Source organism: Polypterus senegalus, chromosome 6 (assembly GCF_016835505.1).
Source record: "Polypterus senegalus isolate Bchr_013 chromosome 6, ASM1683550v1, whole genome shotgun sequence".
NCBI classification, from domain to species: domain Eukaryota; kingdom Metazoa; phylum Chordata; class Cladistia; order Polypteriformes; family Polypteridae; genus Polypterus; species Polypterus senegalus.
Window position 1 is genome coordinate 126,340,317 of NC_053159.1, and position 21,187 is coordinate 126,361,503.

The window sequence follows — 21,187 nt, forward strand, 5'->3', positions numbered from 1 at the left end:
CAAATTTTAAAAAAAGCTTTATGTCAAACATTACAATGCTGATATCTGTTTTTAAAAAGTAGATATCAGTTTTCAAAAAATATATATCGAATTGTATAAGCCTAATATCAAAGTGTTGATATCAACTTTTTGAAAGCAGGTATCAAATTAAAGGATTTAAATGTTACAATGGCTTGCCATAGAACTAGGCAGTGCAATGGTTGGCCCGCAAGGGAGCGAAGGAATGGCACGAGTGTCCGATCGTCCCCACTGATTAATTGTTGGGGATTGGGAATGATCAAGGTGGCTTCCTACCACAGGGATCCGTAGTATGCCAGGAGTGCAAGCAGGAAGACAGGAGAACAAGCAACCTCGAGCGGTCTGATTGGCATCATTTGGGGGCAGCTAAAATGGAGGTCGGGTAGTGAGGGCCATGGCTGCTTCTGTCTCCGCTGGCTGAGCAAGCAGTGGGTGAGCTGAGAAGGCAGAACTGGAGAGGTGCTGGGCTCATCTGACACAATATGAGGGACCCAGTGGCTGTTGGTTCTAATCTCCTTTTAATCTGGATTTTAAACTCATGGACCATCACTGTTTTTATGGATTGTTTTGTAGTGCACTTTTGAACACTTGTTTGTTTTGATTGACTTTGTTTTAATAAAAGCACTGCTCACTTTGCACATACCCCATGCTATGTGCGTGTGTCCTCATTTGCTAGGCTCATCCCTCAGGTAAGTTGTGGATGGTAGCAGGTTGAAGGGGCTCCCCTGAAGGACCTGGTTGTGTGGAGCTGACCTGCATTGTTGCAGTATTGAACCTCTTGAGATTAGATACATATTTCAAAACAGCATCTCCATCTCATTTACGAAGAAAAAAAAAAAAGACAAACCATCGTTGTTAGGCTCAGCCATTTTAAATGGAGACTCATTGCGCACATCACTTTGTCAAGTTTGTCTTCCCCCTGTGGCAGCCTCCAGCCCCAGGGACATTCTGCCAGGCACAGTTATTGACACTGAATGTTGATACCCAGGTGTGAATTGCTATCTCAGTTCTGTGAATATCTAGACAATAATAACTGGAAGTCATACGATTGCTTATGATCTTTCACAATACCAAAGTTTTTCTCTTGACTTTGTAAATATGGTGCCTACTGCTGCTGCTGGACTGATAATTCACGTGTGTATACTGAGCAGGTGCGTAGCTGGGGCTTGACGTTGGTGCAGCGGTGTTTGGCATAAGCCATAATGGCATTTTTCTTCATTGGCAGTGGAGAACATGCTGTATGTGGTTGTTTACCAGGAGAAATACCCTCCACCCTCTTCGATATAAAATACTTTTAACTGCAAACTTGAAGTTCCAGCGGAGAGGCAGGTGCTCCTGTAATTCTGGCAACAACTATTTGGCCTTTTGTAACTCTGATGGTTGCCTCATGGTGCATTGAAAACTTACATTAGAGTGCTAAATGTCAGACCCATTTATAGCTGACACTTAACTGCTAAGTGACAATCAACCTAATATGACTCACTTTGCAGCTGCATATGTAATTGTAAGTTTCATTACTCAGAGCTGAACTTCTTTTTCATGTCATTTTCTTTATTTTATCCACCCAGTTAATTTGTCTAGTTATATAGTTGAAAGGGGAACTAATCTTTGTGAACAGAAGATGAATTTGCAAGAAAAGCCTGACAGTGTTCAATGTATTTTGTAACCCCAATCTGTAACAAAGTGCTAAACTAAAAGTATCAAAGAGAAAAAAATCGCACCGCAGTCGTCTATTCTATAATGTACTATGTAGGTGTGTACAAAAATATCCATGGCTTGTGTTTAAAGAAAATGACTATTATGGAACAGCCAGGGTTTCATCTGTTTATTTAATCGTTTGTTTGTTCTTAAACATATTGTTAATAACTTTTGTTATTGAGTATGTTCTTCTTTTTTTACATTTCTTAGTCAGTATTGTTTTTGTATTCATTTTATTTTATTTCTTCTAATAGTAATAATGGCTCTGAGGCTAGAATTCTGCTCTGGCAATCTGAAGGTTGCTGTTATGAATCCGGTAAATGCTCCGTAGGCCCTTAACCTGCAGTTGCTTCATCCTGGTATGACGTTAATGTGCATCCTGCAGGTCCTCCAACTTACAGGGAAAACCTGGGGGTTGGTGGCAGGATTGGCACTCTAGCCCCTGGTGCTGAGGTGTCACCCGCTGCACTTGGGTCCTAATCCAGAGGCTTTGTCGTGCGGTGTGTATGGTCCCAACCCCTCTCTCTCTCTCTCTTCTAATTGTATATTGGAACCAAAGGAGGGGCCACCTGCTGATGGACCACCCACCCTGAGCTCAGAGGATTAAGGCCCACGTTACAACTTTACTGTACGCTTCTGTTGTCCAACTCTTTGTTGAATTACTGGTGTTATGCTTCTGGCAGGGTCCCCTGTTCAGATTCCTTTTTGTGTCTGTTTTGTTCATTGTTTGATTCTTTTGCTTATGTTAATCACGTTGATCATTTAGTTTCTATGAGATTCTGCTTTTTTTTTTTGTTTTGTTTTTTTTTGGATGGACCGCCTGCCCATCACTGTGAATGGACTGGCCTCAGCCCTGTAAAGGCTCAGGAAAACCCACAGTCCTTTGCTGTACATTAAATACACTTGGTGGTGTGGTGAGTTCTAATGATTATTGTTATTGTGCTTATTTTTTTTTGCGGATTAACAGAATTTTGAACCCTTGCTCAGTTTTTCAACCTCTCTTCAGGATTTATGTTTCGGGTCTTGTTTGCCTTGGATTACCTCATTATTTCAGGCAACTACTACTTTGCCTCTTGTGCTCTTTGGAATTTTATTGTTAAAGTATATTTTTGCATTAAATAAGTTTGTTATTTATAAAGATCCTATGTTTGCCTTTTTATTACTAGCTGGGGTTTAACAATTTTCCCTCTCTAGTGAGTCATTTTTGGGACTTCCTGTGTTCAGGAACTCCAAGTTCTTGACAATTGGATCTCGTCTTTTGTAACTTCCCTTTTGAGTTCCTGTTTTTGACCCTTTTGCTTTCGCCTTTGGCTTCTCATTTCTGGATCTCCGATTGGTTTTGTTAATCTTGACCTTTGCCTTTATATGTACTTTTGTTTTTGTTTGTGTTTTTTTAATATTTTTTTTAAATACATCTGTATTATTGTCATATTCCTCACTACTTACCCTTTACTTATTTTCTTGAGGGTGTCACAAAAAGCAGACACAAAAAGAGTCATAAAAAGGTTTGGGGCAGCCACCCATATAATATTCCCTCGCTGCAAATGGGTAAATTGCTAACACTGATGTGCATAGAATGGAGTCCAAAACAGAACTGATTAGGTTAGTCAAAAATGGCGGCTTTAAGGGCCAGAAAAGGAAGTAAAGTCCTCGAGAACGAAAGAGGAAGTCTCTTTGGTCATGGGTTCTTCACCAGAAGTGACGTCATCCAAGGGTCCAGAACCGGAAGTGATGTCATTAGGGCCAGGCGGAATTTCCCATGAACTGTCTGCAGGAAAGTGAGAAAAAAGGTCAGTGCACTCCACCACCCCCTGGTGTGGCGTGTAATTACTATCATTTCGACGCTTTAGCTGCATCCCATGCGCACGTGTGTGACGAGGGATACATGAACTTAACCAGGTCTGTTACTGGGTCGGTCTGTTCTCGCACCTTAAGATTAACACACACAGACCCTAACCACTAAAGTGCCATATGAATGACACATGCACAGCCCATCTGTTCCCTGGTACTACAAGAGACTTACTTATCTTTGGCGTAAACAACGTACAATGTCTTAGATATATGTCAGACCTAAATATGATTTTTGGCCTCCAAGAGTATATTTAAACACATAAAGGCTCAACATCCTTGGTTATAGGCCATTTATCAACCACTGATGTCTTACTTTAACGCACTGTTCACTATTGGCCAGTTAACCTTGCAGTTCAGATCATATGGCACTTCCTTACTGCTCTAGGTGTTCTAAACGTCCATCCATCCATCCATTTTCCAACCCGCTGAATCCGAACACAGGGTCACAGGGGTCTGCTGGAGCCAATCCCAGCCAACACAGGGCACAAGGCAGGAACCAATCCTGGGCAGGGTGCCAACCCACCACAGGACACACACAAACACACCCACACACCAAGCACACACTCGGGCCAATTTAGAATCACCAATCCACCTAACCTGCATGTCTTTGGACTGTGGGAGGAAACCCACGCAGACACGGGGAGAACATCCAAACTCCATGGGAAGCGAACCCAGGTCTCCGAACTGCAAGGCAGCAGCGCTGCCACTGTGCCACCGTGCCACCCGTGCTCTAAACATTACCTTATTATTTCAATCACTCTAGATATAAAGACAAAAGTATAGAAAGTTTAAAGCAACTTGGTATTTATTAAAGAATAATACTGTAATACAAGTCAATGACAGCATAAAAGAAAAGTCTGGATTGGCGAGTTGTGGAAGTTCAGCCCGACTACAGACAGACACCAGGATACACAGAAGTCCAAACACATGCTTTTATTTGTCTTCTTCTTTACAGCACCTGACACAGTGCACCAACAGCCACAATACAGCTCAGTCTTTCTTTCTTTCTTTCTTCTTCTCTGCTGCCCTCACTCCTCCACTCGCAAGCTCTGTCCTCAGTCTCCCGACTCTGGCTCCTTGAATGGAGTGAGGCGGCCCCTTTTATAGTTCACCCACATGTGTTCCAGGTGTTCCATGATGACCTTCCTTTCTAAGCCGTCTTGGGCTTAGCAAATGTCGGCTGCCCTCTCGTGTTCCAGGGGAGATACTGCTCCTCTCCCCATCCTTCCACTCTCTGGGTGTTCCAGCTGGGCATGAGCCCCAGCCATCTGCCACAGAGCATATAGAAAAAGCTTATAAAAAAAAAAGTGCCAACAAGTAGATGAAATGGTCATATGCCTCTCGCCCTGTCCTGATGGCACTCCTGTCCTTCTCTCCTTCTTTTCTCTCTTTCTCTGTCCATTGGACAAGTTATATTTATATTAAAGTTCCACGTCTTCATGGCATGTGGTATGGGGCTTCTTCATGATTTGGGCTTCTACACATCTTTGATTGGCTGGCTGTCACAGTTCTCTTTCCAAGTGATAAAATAATCAGCACAGTCTGAACTAAAAACCGTGGAAAGAGATGTTTTGAGGTGATTCGATGCAGGAATGCTTTTGATGTTAACCATCTTTGTAAAATGAAGTTCATCTTTGTGTAATTAAAATATAAAATTTTAAATCCATGACACTTCAACATCGTTAGCTATTAAGAAACATTGTGTGTTATTTTTGGGCCATGGCTTTTACACAGTTTCCCACTCACACTTTGTGGTTCTTTCAGAGTTTTAAGACCCTTTAATTGACGTTACAAGCCTACTTCTCGAGTTGGGGGTCACTGGAGTCTGGAGGCCACGTTGTGTCGGTTAGGCCTGTTTTTTTTTTGTTTGTTTGTTTGTTTGTTTCACACAACCCAGTAGATCACAACAACAAAGAACAATTAATGCCATCTTTAGAATGTTTTGATTGTTTTGCTAGTCTAATCTCACCAGGGCTATGCGGCTTATCTGGTAGATGGCGATCAAGTCATTTTTTCTTAAGCTAAAAAACAGCACTCATTTTGCCCGAATGGTCCTACTGCTTACAACTTTGTCACTCGGAGGCAAGAGTGTATCTTTACATTTCTGCTGGAAATGCGTCTGAAAGCTGCGCATCGGCAGTGTCTTCGTCCTTGGTGTTAATGGAAAAGCCATGTTACAGAGCTCACTGTACTCTGCTGCAAATAGTGTGAAACATCATTTAATGCAGACGCTTCTCAAAGAGAGAATGTCAAGAATAACACCTGTGTGTATTTTAACGACAAATAGAAATAAATAATGTTTGCCGTTTCAGTTGTATCTGTCCAGTCTCTGTCAAGTAGTCCAGAGTCACCATTTTAACTGAAGTTACTGAGGCTTGTGTATTAGACAAAGAGAACTTGCAAGAGCTGAAGAAGGACAGAGGCAAGGGGACTGCGTCACTTCTCCGTTTTTTTTTGTTTTTCTTTGTGATGGCAGACTGTCTGGAACTTCAAGGATTGTATTTTCATATCAAGTTGTAGTGCCATAACAATGAAAAAGACGAAAACAGCCAAGGGCACATGCCAACTCTCTGGTGTTCCAGTGAACAGACTATTAGGAGGTGTTACTCTGCGTGCCCGGTCAAATATGAGAGCGTATACTTAGCACCTTCGAAACAATCTTTACCTTCACTTATTCTTTCATTATTAGATTAGTGGAGTATTTCAGAATGATTGTATCTATGAAAAATAAAATATAAAAAGATGCATTCATAGCTACAAGTTTTTTCCATCTACACAAACATCAGCCCCAAACGCCAGGCTGTGGCCACCAGGGGGCCCAACCCGAGACACACAGACATGGACATAAATTTTATCATTTATTTCCTGTAGTAAATGCTTTCCAAATCGTTGCCACCTGCTCAGCACAGTTCAAAATACAATAAGCAGCTCTTTTCCTTTCTTCTTTCTCTCTCTTTCTCTCTCTCTCTCACTGTGGATTTCTGTCTTCCACCTCCAGTAAGCTTTGTGCGCTCCCTCCAGACTCTGGCTCCTGAAGCTGTGGCAGTGGGCTCCTTTTGTGCTGCACTTCCAGTGACCCATTAGCCTGATCTGGAAATACTTCCATGTGAGGCGGTTGCCCAACGTAGCAGGGTCCTGCAGCCTCTGCAGCACCCCCCGGTGGCACCTACAGAACCCAACAGGGCTGCGCTGAACTCCAACTCCCATGGAGCCCTGTGAGAATCCAAGGCACCGGGGGGCTGCCATCTAGTGCTCCAGGAGAATTAACGCCCTGAACACACTCTCGGTCCCAGTCCTTCCACTGTAGAGGTGTCTGTTTCCTTCAGAAGCAAAAGCTCCCTATTTGGAATAAGTTCTTTTAAATTGTAGCATTTTAAGTAACCGACAATATAGAGATATGATATTAAAAGGCGATATTCCTCCCATAGTGATTACGGCGGTACAAACAAAAAATCACATGAGAGAATTATACTTAGCTTTCTTTAATGACGATTTTACGCGGTATAACAGACGAAAGGAAGCCATAGCAAGACAATATCAAGGTATGATCATGATCTATAGAGTCTGCCATTTTCGTCACTGCGCTGAAAGGTTTTTCCGGACGGATGACATCATCCATCCATAGGCTTCAAAGAGTTTGGTAGCAGTCCAATCCTTATATACTGTCTTCTCCACATGCTGGTCTTCTCTGGTCTCCAAACAAGGACAGTAAAAGCTCAAACCCCACCTCCAACAAGAATAGCATAACGCTCACACTGCCGTTTGTCCCATTCTCCAAACTGCTAGGCTAATGGTTTCTAAATGCAGCCTAGACCCTGTGTACCATTGTACCATACTTGGTCTGCCTGTATGAATGAATCCATAACAGTGTGCACACAGACAGTGACATTAAACTTAATATTATAACAAACTGATTATAACAGCGTCCCAGCCAGGTAAGGGCCTGGCCGTCCACCACAAGGCCCAGTGAGCCTACTCAGTTTATGTATAAGATAATACTGTACATCCTGGGGAGTCCTCACTCAATATGTGGACAACAATATAGATTTCCATACCAGATCAGTCGAGGCCTCCAACAGTACTGTTAGCCAAAATGTGGCTGTCAGAAACTGGGCTTCTGTTGGCTGAAGAAGGAGAAGAAGAGGGGGAAGGCTTGAAAAGAGGCAGGGGGAGAGGAGGAAGGTAAAGAGAGTGGAAGTGAGGGTAAGAACTTACAATGCCAGATAAGAGAAAAAGTGGAAGGCCTAAGAGAAGGTTTATGAATGTAGTGAGAGAGGACATGCAGGTAGTGGGTGTAATGGAGCAAAATGTAGAGAACAGGAAGATATGGAAAAAGATGATCCGCTGTGGTGACCCCTAACAGGAGCAGCTGAAAAAAGAAGATTCAGTAGGGCAAGCCTAAAAAATAAAAACATTGGACATAAAAAATAAAAAGCAAGTGCAACTGACATAACCGAGAATGTGGGAGAAGGCCCTAATAGTACGATGTTAAAAAAGCTGTAAGGAAGTGAACCTCACATCAGAGTACATACGGGATCATCAAGCGCGTATTTACATATGATGACAATATCATTTTTAAGATGAAATGCAGTAGAATATGTTTATTATATTATACAGATAAAACTTGAACTTCATTTAAATAATCTATATCTATACTAATAAAAGGCAAAGCCCTCACTCACTCACTGACTCATCACTAATTCTCCAACTTCCCGTGTAGGTAGAAGGCTGAAATTTGGCAGGCTCATTCCTTACAGCTTACTTACAAAAGTAAAAAAGTAAGAAATTAAAAGAGCTTCAGTTTACAATATTCATGTCCATGTCTATTATTTGATTCTGTCGCCCACTAAAACCCTTTTAAATAAAAAAAAATAATTTGAGATTTGGGGCAAATTTTCATGTGTGATTACATATGATTAATTAAAATTAATTATTACACAGCCTCTAATTAATTAGATTAATTTTTTTAATCGAGTCCCACCCCTAATATATATACTGTATGTAGATATGTATATGTATATGTATATGTATATGTATATATATGTGTGTGTGTGTATATATGTATATATATATATATATATACTGTATATATATATATATATATATATATATATATATATATATATATATGCCAGCAACACTCATGACAATGAAAACACAATTACATTGACAATCATGTTACGTTATTTTCAAAATGTTCCCTTTTCTTTTCATTACTTCTTTAACACACTACTTCTCCGCTGAGCGTGGTATTTTGCTATATATATATATATATATATATATATATATATATATATATATATATATATATATATATATATATATACATATAGATATATACATATATACAGATATATATATATAGATATGACAACATTCATATCAATGACAAAACAATTACATTAACAATCATGTTATATTATTTTCAAAATGTTTCCTTTTCTTTTTCATTACTTCTTTGACACACTACTTCTCCGCTGCGAAGCGCGGGTATTCTGCTAGTCTATATGTATATAGACACACACACATATATACATATGTACGCATATATATATGTATATATGTGGATGTATATGTTTATATGTGTGTGTGTGTGTGTGTGTGTATATATATATATATATATATATATATATATATATATATATATATTGTGGAGGACTGCCGGCTCCACACCCCCAAGCCGACAGGAGGAGCTCCCCCGACAGCAGGATCGTGCCCTGAGGTCCAGCAGGGCCTTATGGACTCTGTAGTGTTTATACACAGCCCTGCTGGATACCTTGGGGACCACCAGGATTCGCTGTGGGGGGGACTTGTGGGCTCTGTTGTGCCTTATGACCCGGGAGTACGTCATAGTCATGTGACGGGAAGGAATGGCGTGCTACCGGGGTGAAGTAAAAGACTGATTGCCCTGACCCAGAAGGAATAAGGAACTGTGGACTGCTGGGACAGGAACACCTCCGGGTCAGGGGCTATAAAAGGATGGTGCCTCAGTCCAGACACTGAGCTGTGCTGGGTGGGAGAGGAGCAAAGTGTCTGGGCGAGGAGGAGGGTTTTGTTTATTGTATTTAAATATATGAGTAGTGTGAAGGGTGCTTGGTGCACTGTGAAAGAAAATAAAGTCTTGGACTTTTACCTGGTGTCTGGAGTTATACCTGAGGATTCAAGGGAGCACTAGCGCCCCCTACTGCCACTATATATATTTATATATATATATATATATATATATATACTCAGCAAAAAAGAAACGTCCCTTTTTCAGGACTGTGTATTTCAACAATAATGTTTTAAAAATCCAAATAACTTTACAGATCTTCATTGTAAAGGGTTTAAACAATGTTTTCCATGCATGTTCAATTAACCATAATCAATTAATTAACATGCACCTGTGGAATGGTCGTTAAGACCTTAACAGCTTACAGAAAGTAGCATTTAAGGTCACAGTTCTAAAACGCAGGACACTAAAGAGACTTGTCTACCGACTGTGAAAACACCCAAAGAAAGATGCCCAGGGTCCCTGCTCATCTGCGTGAACGTGCATTAGGCATGCTGCAGGGAGGCATGAGGACTGCTGATGTGGCTAAGGCAATAAATTGCAATGTCCGCACTGTGAGACGCCTAAGACGGCGCTACAGGGAGACAGGAAGGACAGCTGATCATCCTCGCAGTGGAAGACCATGTGTAACAACACCTGCACAGGATCAGTACATCCGAATATCACACCTGCGTGACAGGTACAAGATGGCCACAACAACTGCCCGAGTCACACCAGGAACACACAATCCCTCCATCAGTGCTCAGACTGTCCGCAATAGGCTGAGAGAGGCTGGACTGAGGGCTTGTAGGCCTGTTGTAAGGCAGGTCCTTACCAGACATCACCAGCAACAACGCCGCCTATGGGCACAAACCCACCTTCGCTGGACCAGACAGGAGTGGCAAAAAGTGCTCTTTACTGATGAGTCACGGTTTTGTCTCACCAGGGGTGATGGACGGATTCGTGTTTATCGTCGAAGGAATTGAGCACGTCTGGGACCTGTTGGATCGCAGGGTGAGGGCTAGGGCCAGTCCAGGAACTTGCAGGTGTCTTGGTGGAAGAGTGGGGTAACATCTCACAGCAAGAACTGACAAATCTGGTCCAGTCCATGAGGAGGAGATGCACTGCAGTACTTCAAGCAGCTGGTGGCCACACCAGATACTGACTGGTACTTTTGATTTTGAGCCTCCCTTCATTCAGGGACACATTGTGAAACATTTTTAGTTTATGTCTTATGGTGTTGACTCTTTTACTGTTCATACAAATATTTACACATTAAGTTTACTGAAAGTAAAAACAGTTGAAAGTCAGAGGACGTTTCTTTTTTTGCTGAGTATATATGCCAGCAACACTCATATCAATGACAAAACAATTACATTAACAATCATGTTATATTATTTTTAAAATTTTTCCTTTTCTTTTTCATAACTTCTTTGACACACTACTTCTCCACTGCAAAGCGTGGGTATTTTGCTAGTTGTTAATAATTAAACATGGTGTCGCAGCGCTAGCGAGGAGCTGGCGCTACGTTCACTGATTATTCCTGTCTCGCGCTGTATTCTTGCTTGTGCTGGCGCGACACTGGAAGGATAGATGAATAGAATAATTAAACATGTACTACGAAGATATTTCAATGTTCCTTAAAAGTTTTGAAGAATCGTCGTTCTAAGCTTACAGATGGCTTAACGTCTATTACAGAGCTGATTGTGTGGTGATTGGGTATATGGAAAAAGAAAAGTAAGGACAGGAATTGGGGGTTAGTACGTTTGAAAGAGACAGTACAGCTACAATAAATTATTTCATCGAAGGTCTCGCATGGCACAGCAAGCATCTTGCGTGAGACAGGAACAATCACTGTGTCACCGTGTTCCCATGTTTAATAACATGATTTAACTCCTATCATCATGAAAATGATATCAAATATACATCTCAGTATTTTAATTATTCAGAGAGCTGTAATATTGCGAATGTAATGGATTCTGTGTCCTGTTGGAGGAAGAGAAAGCCTGGAAGCACGTAGTGATTCACACACACAGAGCACACAGAAGATCAAATACAAAACAAAGCATTTAACATACTACTTTAGTTACGATGGGATTTGAGAAACTAGTAAATTAAATAAATTTAAGATGAAATTTATGTTCTACTTTAATGACAAAATAGACTATGTGATTAAAGTGGAAATTTCGAGATTAAAGTTGACATTTTGTGCTTTTTTCCCCACTGTGTGCCTATTTTTTTTCCCTGTACCCTAATAAGATTCCATATGATTCTAAGACGGTGGGCTACGACTTGCCTTTTCATGGCTACTTTGATATCAGACAACTTCTTTTTTACGACAAGAGGCGGATGGAAAAGGGGGAAAAAAAGAGAGAGAGAACGGGAACGAAGGTTAATGGGGGAAGACCTGCGTGAAACACTTGAGAAGATAGAAGGGATGACAAAGAACAGCACAGTTAGTTCTGAAAGTTAAATCCTTAAAGTGTGGAATTCTCTGCCAAATAATTTGAAGTCAATGAAAGCACTTGGGATTGCTTTCCTTACTTTGTTTGGATCATCTTATGCTTGTGCGCAGCTGTTTTTAGCTTTGAATTAAATCAAATCTGACACCAGAAACAGACTAACAGATGACCTGAGTGCTGCATGTGTTGCTCTCAAACTTACAAAGTATGAGCCAAAGTTAGACAAATTATCAGCATTCATACAGCAGCAACAATCACATTAATTGTTCAAAACCGTACCAAATGCAAACTTTTACCTTTCAATAAAAAGTTGTTTGTTTCAATGAAAGCTCTGTTATTGTGTTTTTCTTTGAAGACATAAGATGTTAATGTACGAGTTGTTTTTTTTTAAACTAAAACCTCAGTAGTCAGGTTAAAGTGCCGTGTTGGCACTTTGCGATAAATAAGTGGGTTTTTGGGTTGCAGTTTGGGCACACCGTCTCTAAAAGGTTCGCCATCACTCATGCCAATCACTTGAGGGATTGTAAATGGGCCTCATGTGTCGTTATGATTTACTTCAGGATGGGATGGATGCACAAACTGAGAATGTGGTCACAGAGTCTGCCCTGAGCTTGTTGTGGACAACAGAAATCCAAAGGGCCCACCAGCCACAGCCCTAGACCGACCACGTCAAATTATAGCTAAAGCCGTGATTATCGCAAATAATTTAGGCTACAGCATCGGTTACTGTATAGAAGTCACAGCCTGTACAGCAGCACTTCCAAAGCTGTGATACAGAAACTAAAAGCAGCCTTTCATTTTCACACTCACCCAGAGGAGGAGCTTCAGCTAGAAAGTGAGGCTCGCTTTCGTCACAGATAGTAAGAAAAAAAAAAAAAGTAGAAGGTATGTCTCTGAAATCAATCCGTCTGGTCTTATTTCAAGCAAGCCTCCCTGAAGAAACACAATGAATTGGCTCGCCGTTGCTCTTGTCCTTGTGTTCTTGTCATGTTGCAAGTCTTCTGCAGGAGGTAAGGCTTATACTGTATTTTCTTTTCATTATGCTCAAAAATGACATCAAGTCACAGGGCCACTCAAAATTCTTCAGCTTCCTTTAAAGAACATTTTCATCCGAATCTGGAGCTACCTGAACATTTGCTGATTTGCAGGTAACTACAATGCATTTTATTAACTGCCAAATGTTTGATAAAAATAAGTCCTGAACATTAAAACTCTGTGTTGTAGTTTTTAATAGAGTTTAAAGTAATAAGTATAAGAAACATTCAGATAAGTTAATGAATTCATGTTGTCACTGTACTCACAATTTGTTCCTAATATGTGAGTTAAAAGTATTTTCTAATTAAAATAAATTTGATATCTATGATTAACCTAGTAAATAAACAAGAAAAAAAGAGTTAATCCACTCCAAAATATTTTTATTTGTTATTAAAACATGTTCAGAACATAATCCATTGCAATATTTAATTTTAAAATAAGTGAAAAGCTGTATCATTAATGTAGCTTAAAATGTACACCTTTCTGTAAGTGAATATCGGATGCTTTTGAACTACTTAAAATAAATACTGAGGTGTAACGTAACAATCTAGAAAAATCAGCATTCGCTTAGAATAGTTCAAATCAATACAAAAAAGAAAAATTAAATTGCAAGAATTTCAATAGGATACATAGTGCTAGGGTGTTGTATTGTGTTAGCCATTATGAATGTAGCGAGAAGTCAAGCAAAATGACACCTTTTATTGGCTAACTAATAAGATTACAATATGAAAACTTTCAAGGCAACTCAGGGCCCTTCTTCAGGCAATTTGTAATTCTAGGATAGAATACATAAACATTTACATCTATCTATACATATAAAGGAGAGTTGGGGTCCGAGAGACTGTGTTTGTGGAGGGATGGAGAGTTAAGGCGGGTGGGCGAGTCACGTGATCATCTCCCCTCCCATTCACCTCATTTCATTCACTTCATTTTGCTCCGAGCTGAGCTCCGCAGCGGACAAGGTCTTGCCGTTCTTTTTCCTTAGTGTTTAGTCCTCTCTCCTTTACTGATTTATATAAAGGAGAGTTGGGGTCCGAGAGACTGTGTTTGTGGAGGGATGGAGAGTTAAGGCGGGTGGGCGAGTCACGTGATCATCTCCCCTCCCATTCACCACATTTCATTCACTTCATTTCGCTCCGAGCTGAGCTCCGCAGCTGACGCGGTCTTGCCGTTCTTTTTCCTTAGTGTTTAGTCCTCTCTCCTTTACTGATTTACTGTTTACTAGACGCAATACTTACTGAATAGTATTTTTTCCCTTTAGTGTTTCTACTTAGTGTGTCTTAGTGTTTAGTAGACGCGGTGTGCCGATGTTCCCAGCGGTGTTGCCGTTTTTCCCGTTTCTATTTTTTATGTAGCATGTTCACAAATTAGTCACAGAGAAAATTTATATATTTTGGCTCTAGGAGGACAAACCAAAAATGTTGTATATAAACAAGCTCAATAAGTCGCATGTAGATACATAATTATTCCAACTACAGCGACTGCAGCGAAGCGCACGAGTTCTGCTAATCAATAAGTAAATAATAAAAAAATAATAAAAAGTAAAACTGAAATCCATCCATCCATTATCTAACCCGCTATATCCTAACTACAGGGTCATGGGAGTCTGCTGGAGCCAATCCCAGCCAGCACAGGGTGCAAGGCAGGAAACACACCCTGGGCAGGGTACCAGCCCACCGCAGGGCACACACACACACACCAAGCACACACTAGGGACAATTTAGGATCGCCAATGCAGCTAACCTGCATGTCTTTGGACTGTGGGAGGAAACCCACGCAGACACGGGGAGAACCTACAAACTCCACGCAAGGAGGACCCGGGAAGCTGGGTGTGCCTGTGTGTGTGTGTGCCCTGTGGTGAGCTGGTGCCCTGCCCGGGGTTTGTTTCCTGCCTTGCGCCCTGTGTTGGCTGTGATTGGCTCCAGCAGACCCCTGTGACCCTGTAGTTAGGATATAGCGGGTTGGATAATGGATGGATGGATTAACAAAGTATATCAAAATCAAAAAAAAAAAACATGAAATAAAAAGTAGACAGTGAAGGACAGCACCGAGGTCGAGTGGTTAGCGCTGCTCTCCGACACTTCCAGAGACCCGGGTTCTATTCTCTGTGCAGCGTCCATGTTGTCACTGTGTGAGTTTTTATTCCAATTTCTCCCTAAATGTTGTGTTAATCTGTGACTCTGTATTGGCCAACATGTCGGTGTCCTGCTATCCCCCCCCAGTAGCTTCACTGGTGCATTACAGCCAGTGCTGCGAGTGTTGCTTTTGCTCCCTTGACCACGTAATGCAAAAAAGTGGTTCAGAGGATGTATGGACGGATAGAAAGTCACATCACCGACCTGCGGAATAATAAAATAAGGTGCTCTGTAATGGAAAGAGAAACAAATCGACAAACTCCTGTGAGTTCATGCAGTTTCATTTACTTACTTAATCATTTATTAAATTCCTGGCCTGAAATGAGGTCATGTGTACAGTATGTAATGTACTGCCTGACAACTGTTGCCTTTTGGATACTTTTTAGAAAAATAACTTAATAATAATTTGTTAATATTTAAAAATGTATTTTAGCTGAAAGTTTTCGGCATAAACACTACTCTATTAAACATAAATTGCTGATTCCAAAGATTTATTTTTCTTTAAGAAAGTTGGTTATGTTTTTCCTAATATCATATCATAATCATAATTCAAAATTATAAATTAATACTAGAATAATTTGTTAATAGCAGCTGTTGAGCAAGCATCAGCAGGATAGATTAGAATGCCACCCTGTCACTGCGTGCACGTACTCTCCATACTGTGTCTGAGTGAATTTTCGGTAAGCACTCCAGTTTCCTCCCACATTACTAAAGATGGCTGTTGTTTAAGGAGCCGGTGTGCTGGTGGGCCTGCAGTGCCAGTGCTAGTAGGTCAGCATCAAGTGACTCCGTGAGAGCCCTAACTACAAAGAGGACTATTTCATTTATGTTAGGTAGAACGCCCAGAGGGGACTGGGCGGTCTCGTGGCCTGGAACCCCTGCAGATTTTTTTTTTTTTTTTTCTCCAGCCTTTTCTGTCCACCCTGGCCATCGGACTTTACTCCTTTTCTATGTTAACTAATGTCTTATTTTAATTTCTTATTTGGTCTTTTATTTTTCTTTTCTTCAGTATGTGAAGCACTTTGAGCTACGTTTTGTATGAAAATGTGCTATATAAATAAATGTTGTTGTTGTAGGTTATTTTGCACCCTAGGCCAAGCTTATTAGTGCCCCGACCCACTGTTCGGTAGCTAACCTGTGCTGCTGGGCAACCCCAATTGATCTGCACTCTCGACAAATGCCTAATTCACCTTGATGGTGGCGCCGCCCCTGTGTGAATGAATGTGCATGGCACCAGATCGCCACCCTGTACATGGTTGGTTCCTAATTCAGAGTAAGCACAGATAATAAATTAATAAATGGATGGCAAGTGTATCATTTTCTGTAGCTTTATAGAATATTTTTGTGTGGGCCTCTTGGACAGCCATTTGTTAGTGCAGTCTAAGTCTGGCAGAGTCTCATTGTGCTGTTGGTGAGGCGCTGCCTTTGATTACTGGAAGTGGTTTTCTGTGTGTGGTAGATTTGTCGGTGATGCTAAATTGGCACTACGTGTGTATATCATTACAAGCTTAATGATGATCAAAGAAACAAATATGATCAGAGTCATCATATATTATGTTTTTATATTCATTCTGTGATGAATGCGTTTCCTGTCCTGCCTTGTGTCCCATGCTGCTGGTTTATGCTCCAGCCCCCAATATCTTAGAATTGCAAAATATAATTGCTCTCAGTATTATATTATGTGGGCGGCATGGGGGCACAGTGGGTAGCGCTGCTGCCTCACAGTTATGAGACCCAGGTTCACTTCCCGGGCCCTCCCTGCGTGGAGTTTGTATGTTCTCCCCGTGTCTGCGTGGGTTTCCTCCCACAGTCCAAAGACATGCAGGTTAGGTGCATTGGCAATCCTAAATTGTCCCTAATGTGTGCTTGGTGTGTGGGTGTGTGTGCCCTGCGGTGGGCTGGCACCCTGCCCGGGGTGTGTTTCCTGCCTTGTGCCCTGTGTTGGCTGGGATAGGCTCCAGCAGACCCCGGTGACCCTGTAGTTCGGATATAGCAGGTTGGATAATGGATGGATGGATTATATTATGTGAAGTGTCTCAGCTTTGAATAAAGACCACTCATAATTCTTGTCTCAGCAGGACTGCATTGCAAATGTAATGCAAGCTGAGCAAGTTGGGTGGCTGTCTGACATTGCTGTAGATGTCCTAACTCTGAAGGAGACGTGCATTGTTCGTAGAAGCTAAAGGGCAACAAGCGCCTCAGTTTTTAGTATTACCTTTGACATAAGCTTGCCCTTCCTCAGACCATCTTTTGCAGCAGTTCCATTCTGCCATCTCATTCTGCTTATGCAAAACATCCCAGCTCAGCAGAACCACACGGCGTGCGTCTTGTGTCAAATGATCCAGTCTTTGTAATCTGACAGAGGCACATCCTGGTGGTTAATCTTTCACAAGTATGGCAGCCATTCTCTTGCTTAATAATCTTAGCCATTCATGCAAAGAAACACAGGTTAAAAAGAGCCTGCTGCCATATGTGGGGTCAATAGACGTAAAAATTAAATATAAACTAATCTGAAGTGAAAAGTTAAAATTTAGTCTAAGTAAGAGTCAGTTGAAAGCATTCAGATATGGAGTAGAATCGGTTTACATTTCAACTGGATTCTTCTGTGTTGGACCTGAAGGAACGTGTTAGGTAAAGATTTCTGAGAAGCACAGGGATTGTCTTTGTGTGATCTCATTGATTAAGGAACCGATTCACTGGCACAATTGTGATGTTCAAACTTTATCATATCACGAAGTGTACAAAACCCCATACAGCTTTCAATATTTGTCCTTTTTCCTAATGCTGCTAGCCAACAACAAATATATGCAAGCTTTCAGTTTAAAAGATGCTGCCTGGAAACAGAAGCACTAAATGGTTTAAATCCCGCAAAACATTAACAAGATAACATTCTCCGTCCTGCTTAATCAAGGCAACAATACCAGACACAAAACGGGAGGCAATCCTAGACTAAGTGCCATCGCAGAGCTTAAAATTACATACGTTCACTTAGAGATAAGTTGGAATTTCCAAATCACCTGACAAACAAATTAATCTTTCGTACGTGGAAGGAAAGCCTATGCAGACACACAGTGAGTGTGAAATGCCCACAAAGAAAGCAACTAAGACGAGAGCTGAACCGAGTTGCGTCTGCAGGGTGTCTGTGCTTGCCATTCAGTGTGCTCAAATAAGCCTTTACCAGCCAGATACTGTACATTAGCTGAGCGTCACTGGGAAGCATGTAAAACTATCACTGACTTTTAAGTCTACATCTCTGTACATGTAGGCTGCCATCACATTCATACCCTCAAGACTGTCTGTGAACCTACACAAGACATCCATACTGTTAATTTTTAATAACACTCTGAAAAAGATCACGTCTGGGTGGCATGGTGATACAGTAGTTAATAGCGCTGTTACATAACTCGAGGCGTCTGGGTGCTGCTCAGATGGAGTCTGAATGTTCTCCCTTTGCCTTTGAGAATTTACTGCAGGCCTCCTTCCCACCCTTACATTCCTCATTTATCCAGCAAGTTAGAATAACTGATGTGTCTAGGTTGGTCCAATATGGATGAGTGTGAGTGCCGAAAGCCTTGTCCAAAATTAGGTCATGCCTTGTGTAACAGAAGAAGCAAACTTAAAAACTGATGATGAAAGCACAGCTTTGGGAAGGTCATACCTTTTAGCAAATAAAGCACAGCATTTGGGAGTGAGGACTAGTAGCGAGTTTGGGGAGGCCATAGTGTTGAGTAACAAGGGCAAGAGATGAGCCAAAGACAAAGAGAGATAAAATGTATGGAGACAGGCTTGGTGATTTCATAGGCATGAAGAAGAAGAACACGAAACGTGTTATAAGTTCATAGGCTTAGTGAATTAAAAAAAAAATAGAATGGCGGACTTGGGGAAGTGCTAGACCTGGAGTATAAACACATACTGTATGATGAGTTGTAGGATGTTACAGCTGGGCTCTGGAAAAGTTGCCCCCCACATTTTGCTCCTCAAACTTCACCCCAGATATTTTCTGTATTACCTACCTGAATCATTTAAACTTTTTAAAAAATGACCTGTATTTTACTGTTTTTTTTAATTTTGCATTTATTTTAAATATCGAAATAGTATTCCATAAAACTAGAGTTCCTGGATTTCACCGAGTTTTTTTTGTCAGCACTGTTACTCAGTTTAATGCGTCCGAACACACTACGGCCGTTACGCAGCGTGTGTTTGCTGTTTTCGCTGCGGTGCGTCAGACAGTGCAATATCAATATATACGTTGCCAACGCCACGCCCCGCACCATATAATATTATAAAAATTTACAACGACAAAGAGAGTTCCGTCAGTAAGAGGCAAAAGAAAATTTGTAGATGATGACAACCACATTTACGTGTTTTCAAAGAGAACGGTAGATGAACAACATGGAATCTAGGTTTGTGAAAAACGTTCCACCTGCAAAGGGCGTGTTCAATGTTTTGGCAATTTTAACGTGTATTTATTAAACCAAAAATATATAAAAAAAATTAGGTGCATTATTTATATATCTGTAACCTACTCATTATCTACAGGAGGCAAATGGTGGAAGGTGAAATGCGGTAGGGGTGAAATGTGAGGGGCAACTTTTCCATAAACCGTTACAGCCTTGGTGATTGCGATGCTCTGATTATATATTAGCATGGAACCAAAACATAATGGATGGGAGTAAAAGCTGAGGGGATTAAAAATGACATGGCAGTCTCAGAGAAATACGCATAGGACACTTAGGAAGATTGAAATATAGATTTATAGAAAACTCAAAGAAGAGGTAGAGGCTACTAGCGAGGCAGCTCACAAAGCACAGATTCTTCATCCTGCCAAGTCAGCCTGTTGTCCTTGATTGTCATCCTTGGAGCCACCGCCAAAAACGCTTCGCTGTAAGTCACAACTCAGCTACAGTCAAAACAAATGCAATTCTTGCTCCAATACTCTGTCATGCCCTCTTCAAAATGATGCTTCTGTAATGGCACTCTCCTGGGCTGTGTGGTTCCTCGTAGAACCATTGCTTGACACAGAACCATTTAGTCCTGGAAAGAGCTCTTTGTGCTTTGAAACAGTTCCTAATAGGCGGACAAAACAGAAAGCTTTAACGTATAGCAGGCTACCCGACAAGATTCTGTAAACCTGACCTTAGTCTGTGCTATCATATGCCGTAAGAGTAATTTAAAATCAGAAACTCATTGGTATTTCGCAAATTTGTTATCTTCTGTTCATGGTTGTTTATGGAATGTGACACAGATCTAAATAAAGGTTCTTTCTTTCTGGGTCCTTCATGGGGATTGCTGTTTTGGGAACCAAAAACTGTTCTTCTACGACAGGGGTGGGCAATGGAGGGCCGCAGTGGCTGCAGGTTTCCGGTCCAGCCCAGTTTCTTAATGAGAAGTCAATTAGATAGATACTTTGTTAATCCCAATGGGAAATTCTCATACTCCAGCAGTAGCATACTGATAAAAAAAAAAACAATATTAAATTAAAGAGTGATAACAATGAAGGTATAACAGACAATAACTTTGAATAATGTTAGCATTTACTCCCCTGGGTGGAATTGAAGAGTCGCATAGTGTGGGGGATGAACGATCTCCTCAGTCTGTCACTGAAGCAACTCCTCTGTCTGGGGATGATACTATTCAGTGGGTGCAGTGGATTCTCCATTATTGACAGGAGCCTGCTCAGTGCCCGTCGCTCTGCCACAGATGTTAAACTGTCCAACTTTACTCCTACTCCTACTCCTTTACTCCTACAATAGATCCTCACAAGTTTGTCCAGGCGTGAGGCGTCCCTCTTCTTTATGCTGCCTTCCGAGCACACCACCGCGTAGAAGAGGGCACTCGCCACAACTGTCTGATAGAACATCTGCAGCATCTTATTGCAGATGTTGAAGGACGCCAACCTTCTAAGGAAGTATAGTCGGCACTGTCCTCTCTTACACAGAGCATCAGTATTGGCAGTC

The 21,187-nt window shown here is 41.2% G+C and overlaps 1 protein-coding gene across 1 annotated transcript in view; it reads left to right on the top strand.

The window, feature by feature from the left end:
* The first annotated feature begins 13,000 nt into the window (after window positions 1–13,000).
* The window catches only part of LOC120530587 (carbonic anhydrase 4-like), a 32,396-nt gene continuing 24,209 nt past the window's right edge, over window positions 13,001–21,187 (top strand). Inside the window, exon 1 of the mRNA XM_039755012.1 lies at window positions 13,001–13,070. Coding sequence (XP_039610946.1) covers window positions 13,007–13,070 — 64 coding nt within the window. The 5' untranslated portion in view covers window positions 13,001–13,006. The remainder of the gene's footprint in view (window positions 13,071–21,187) is intronic.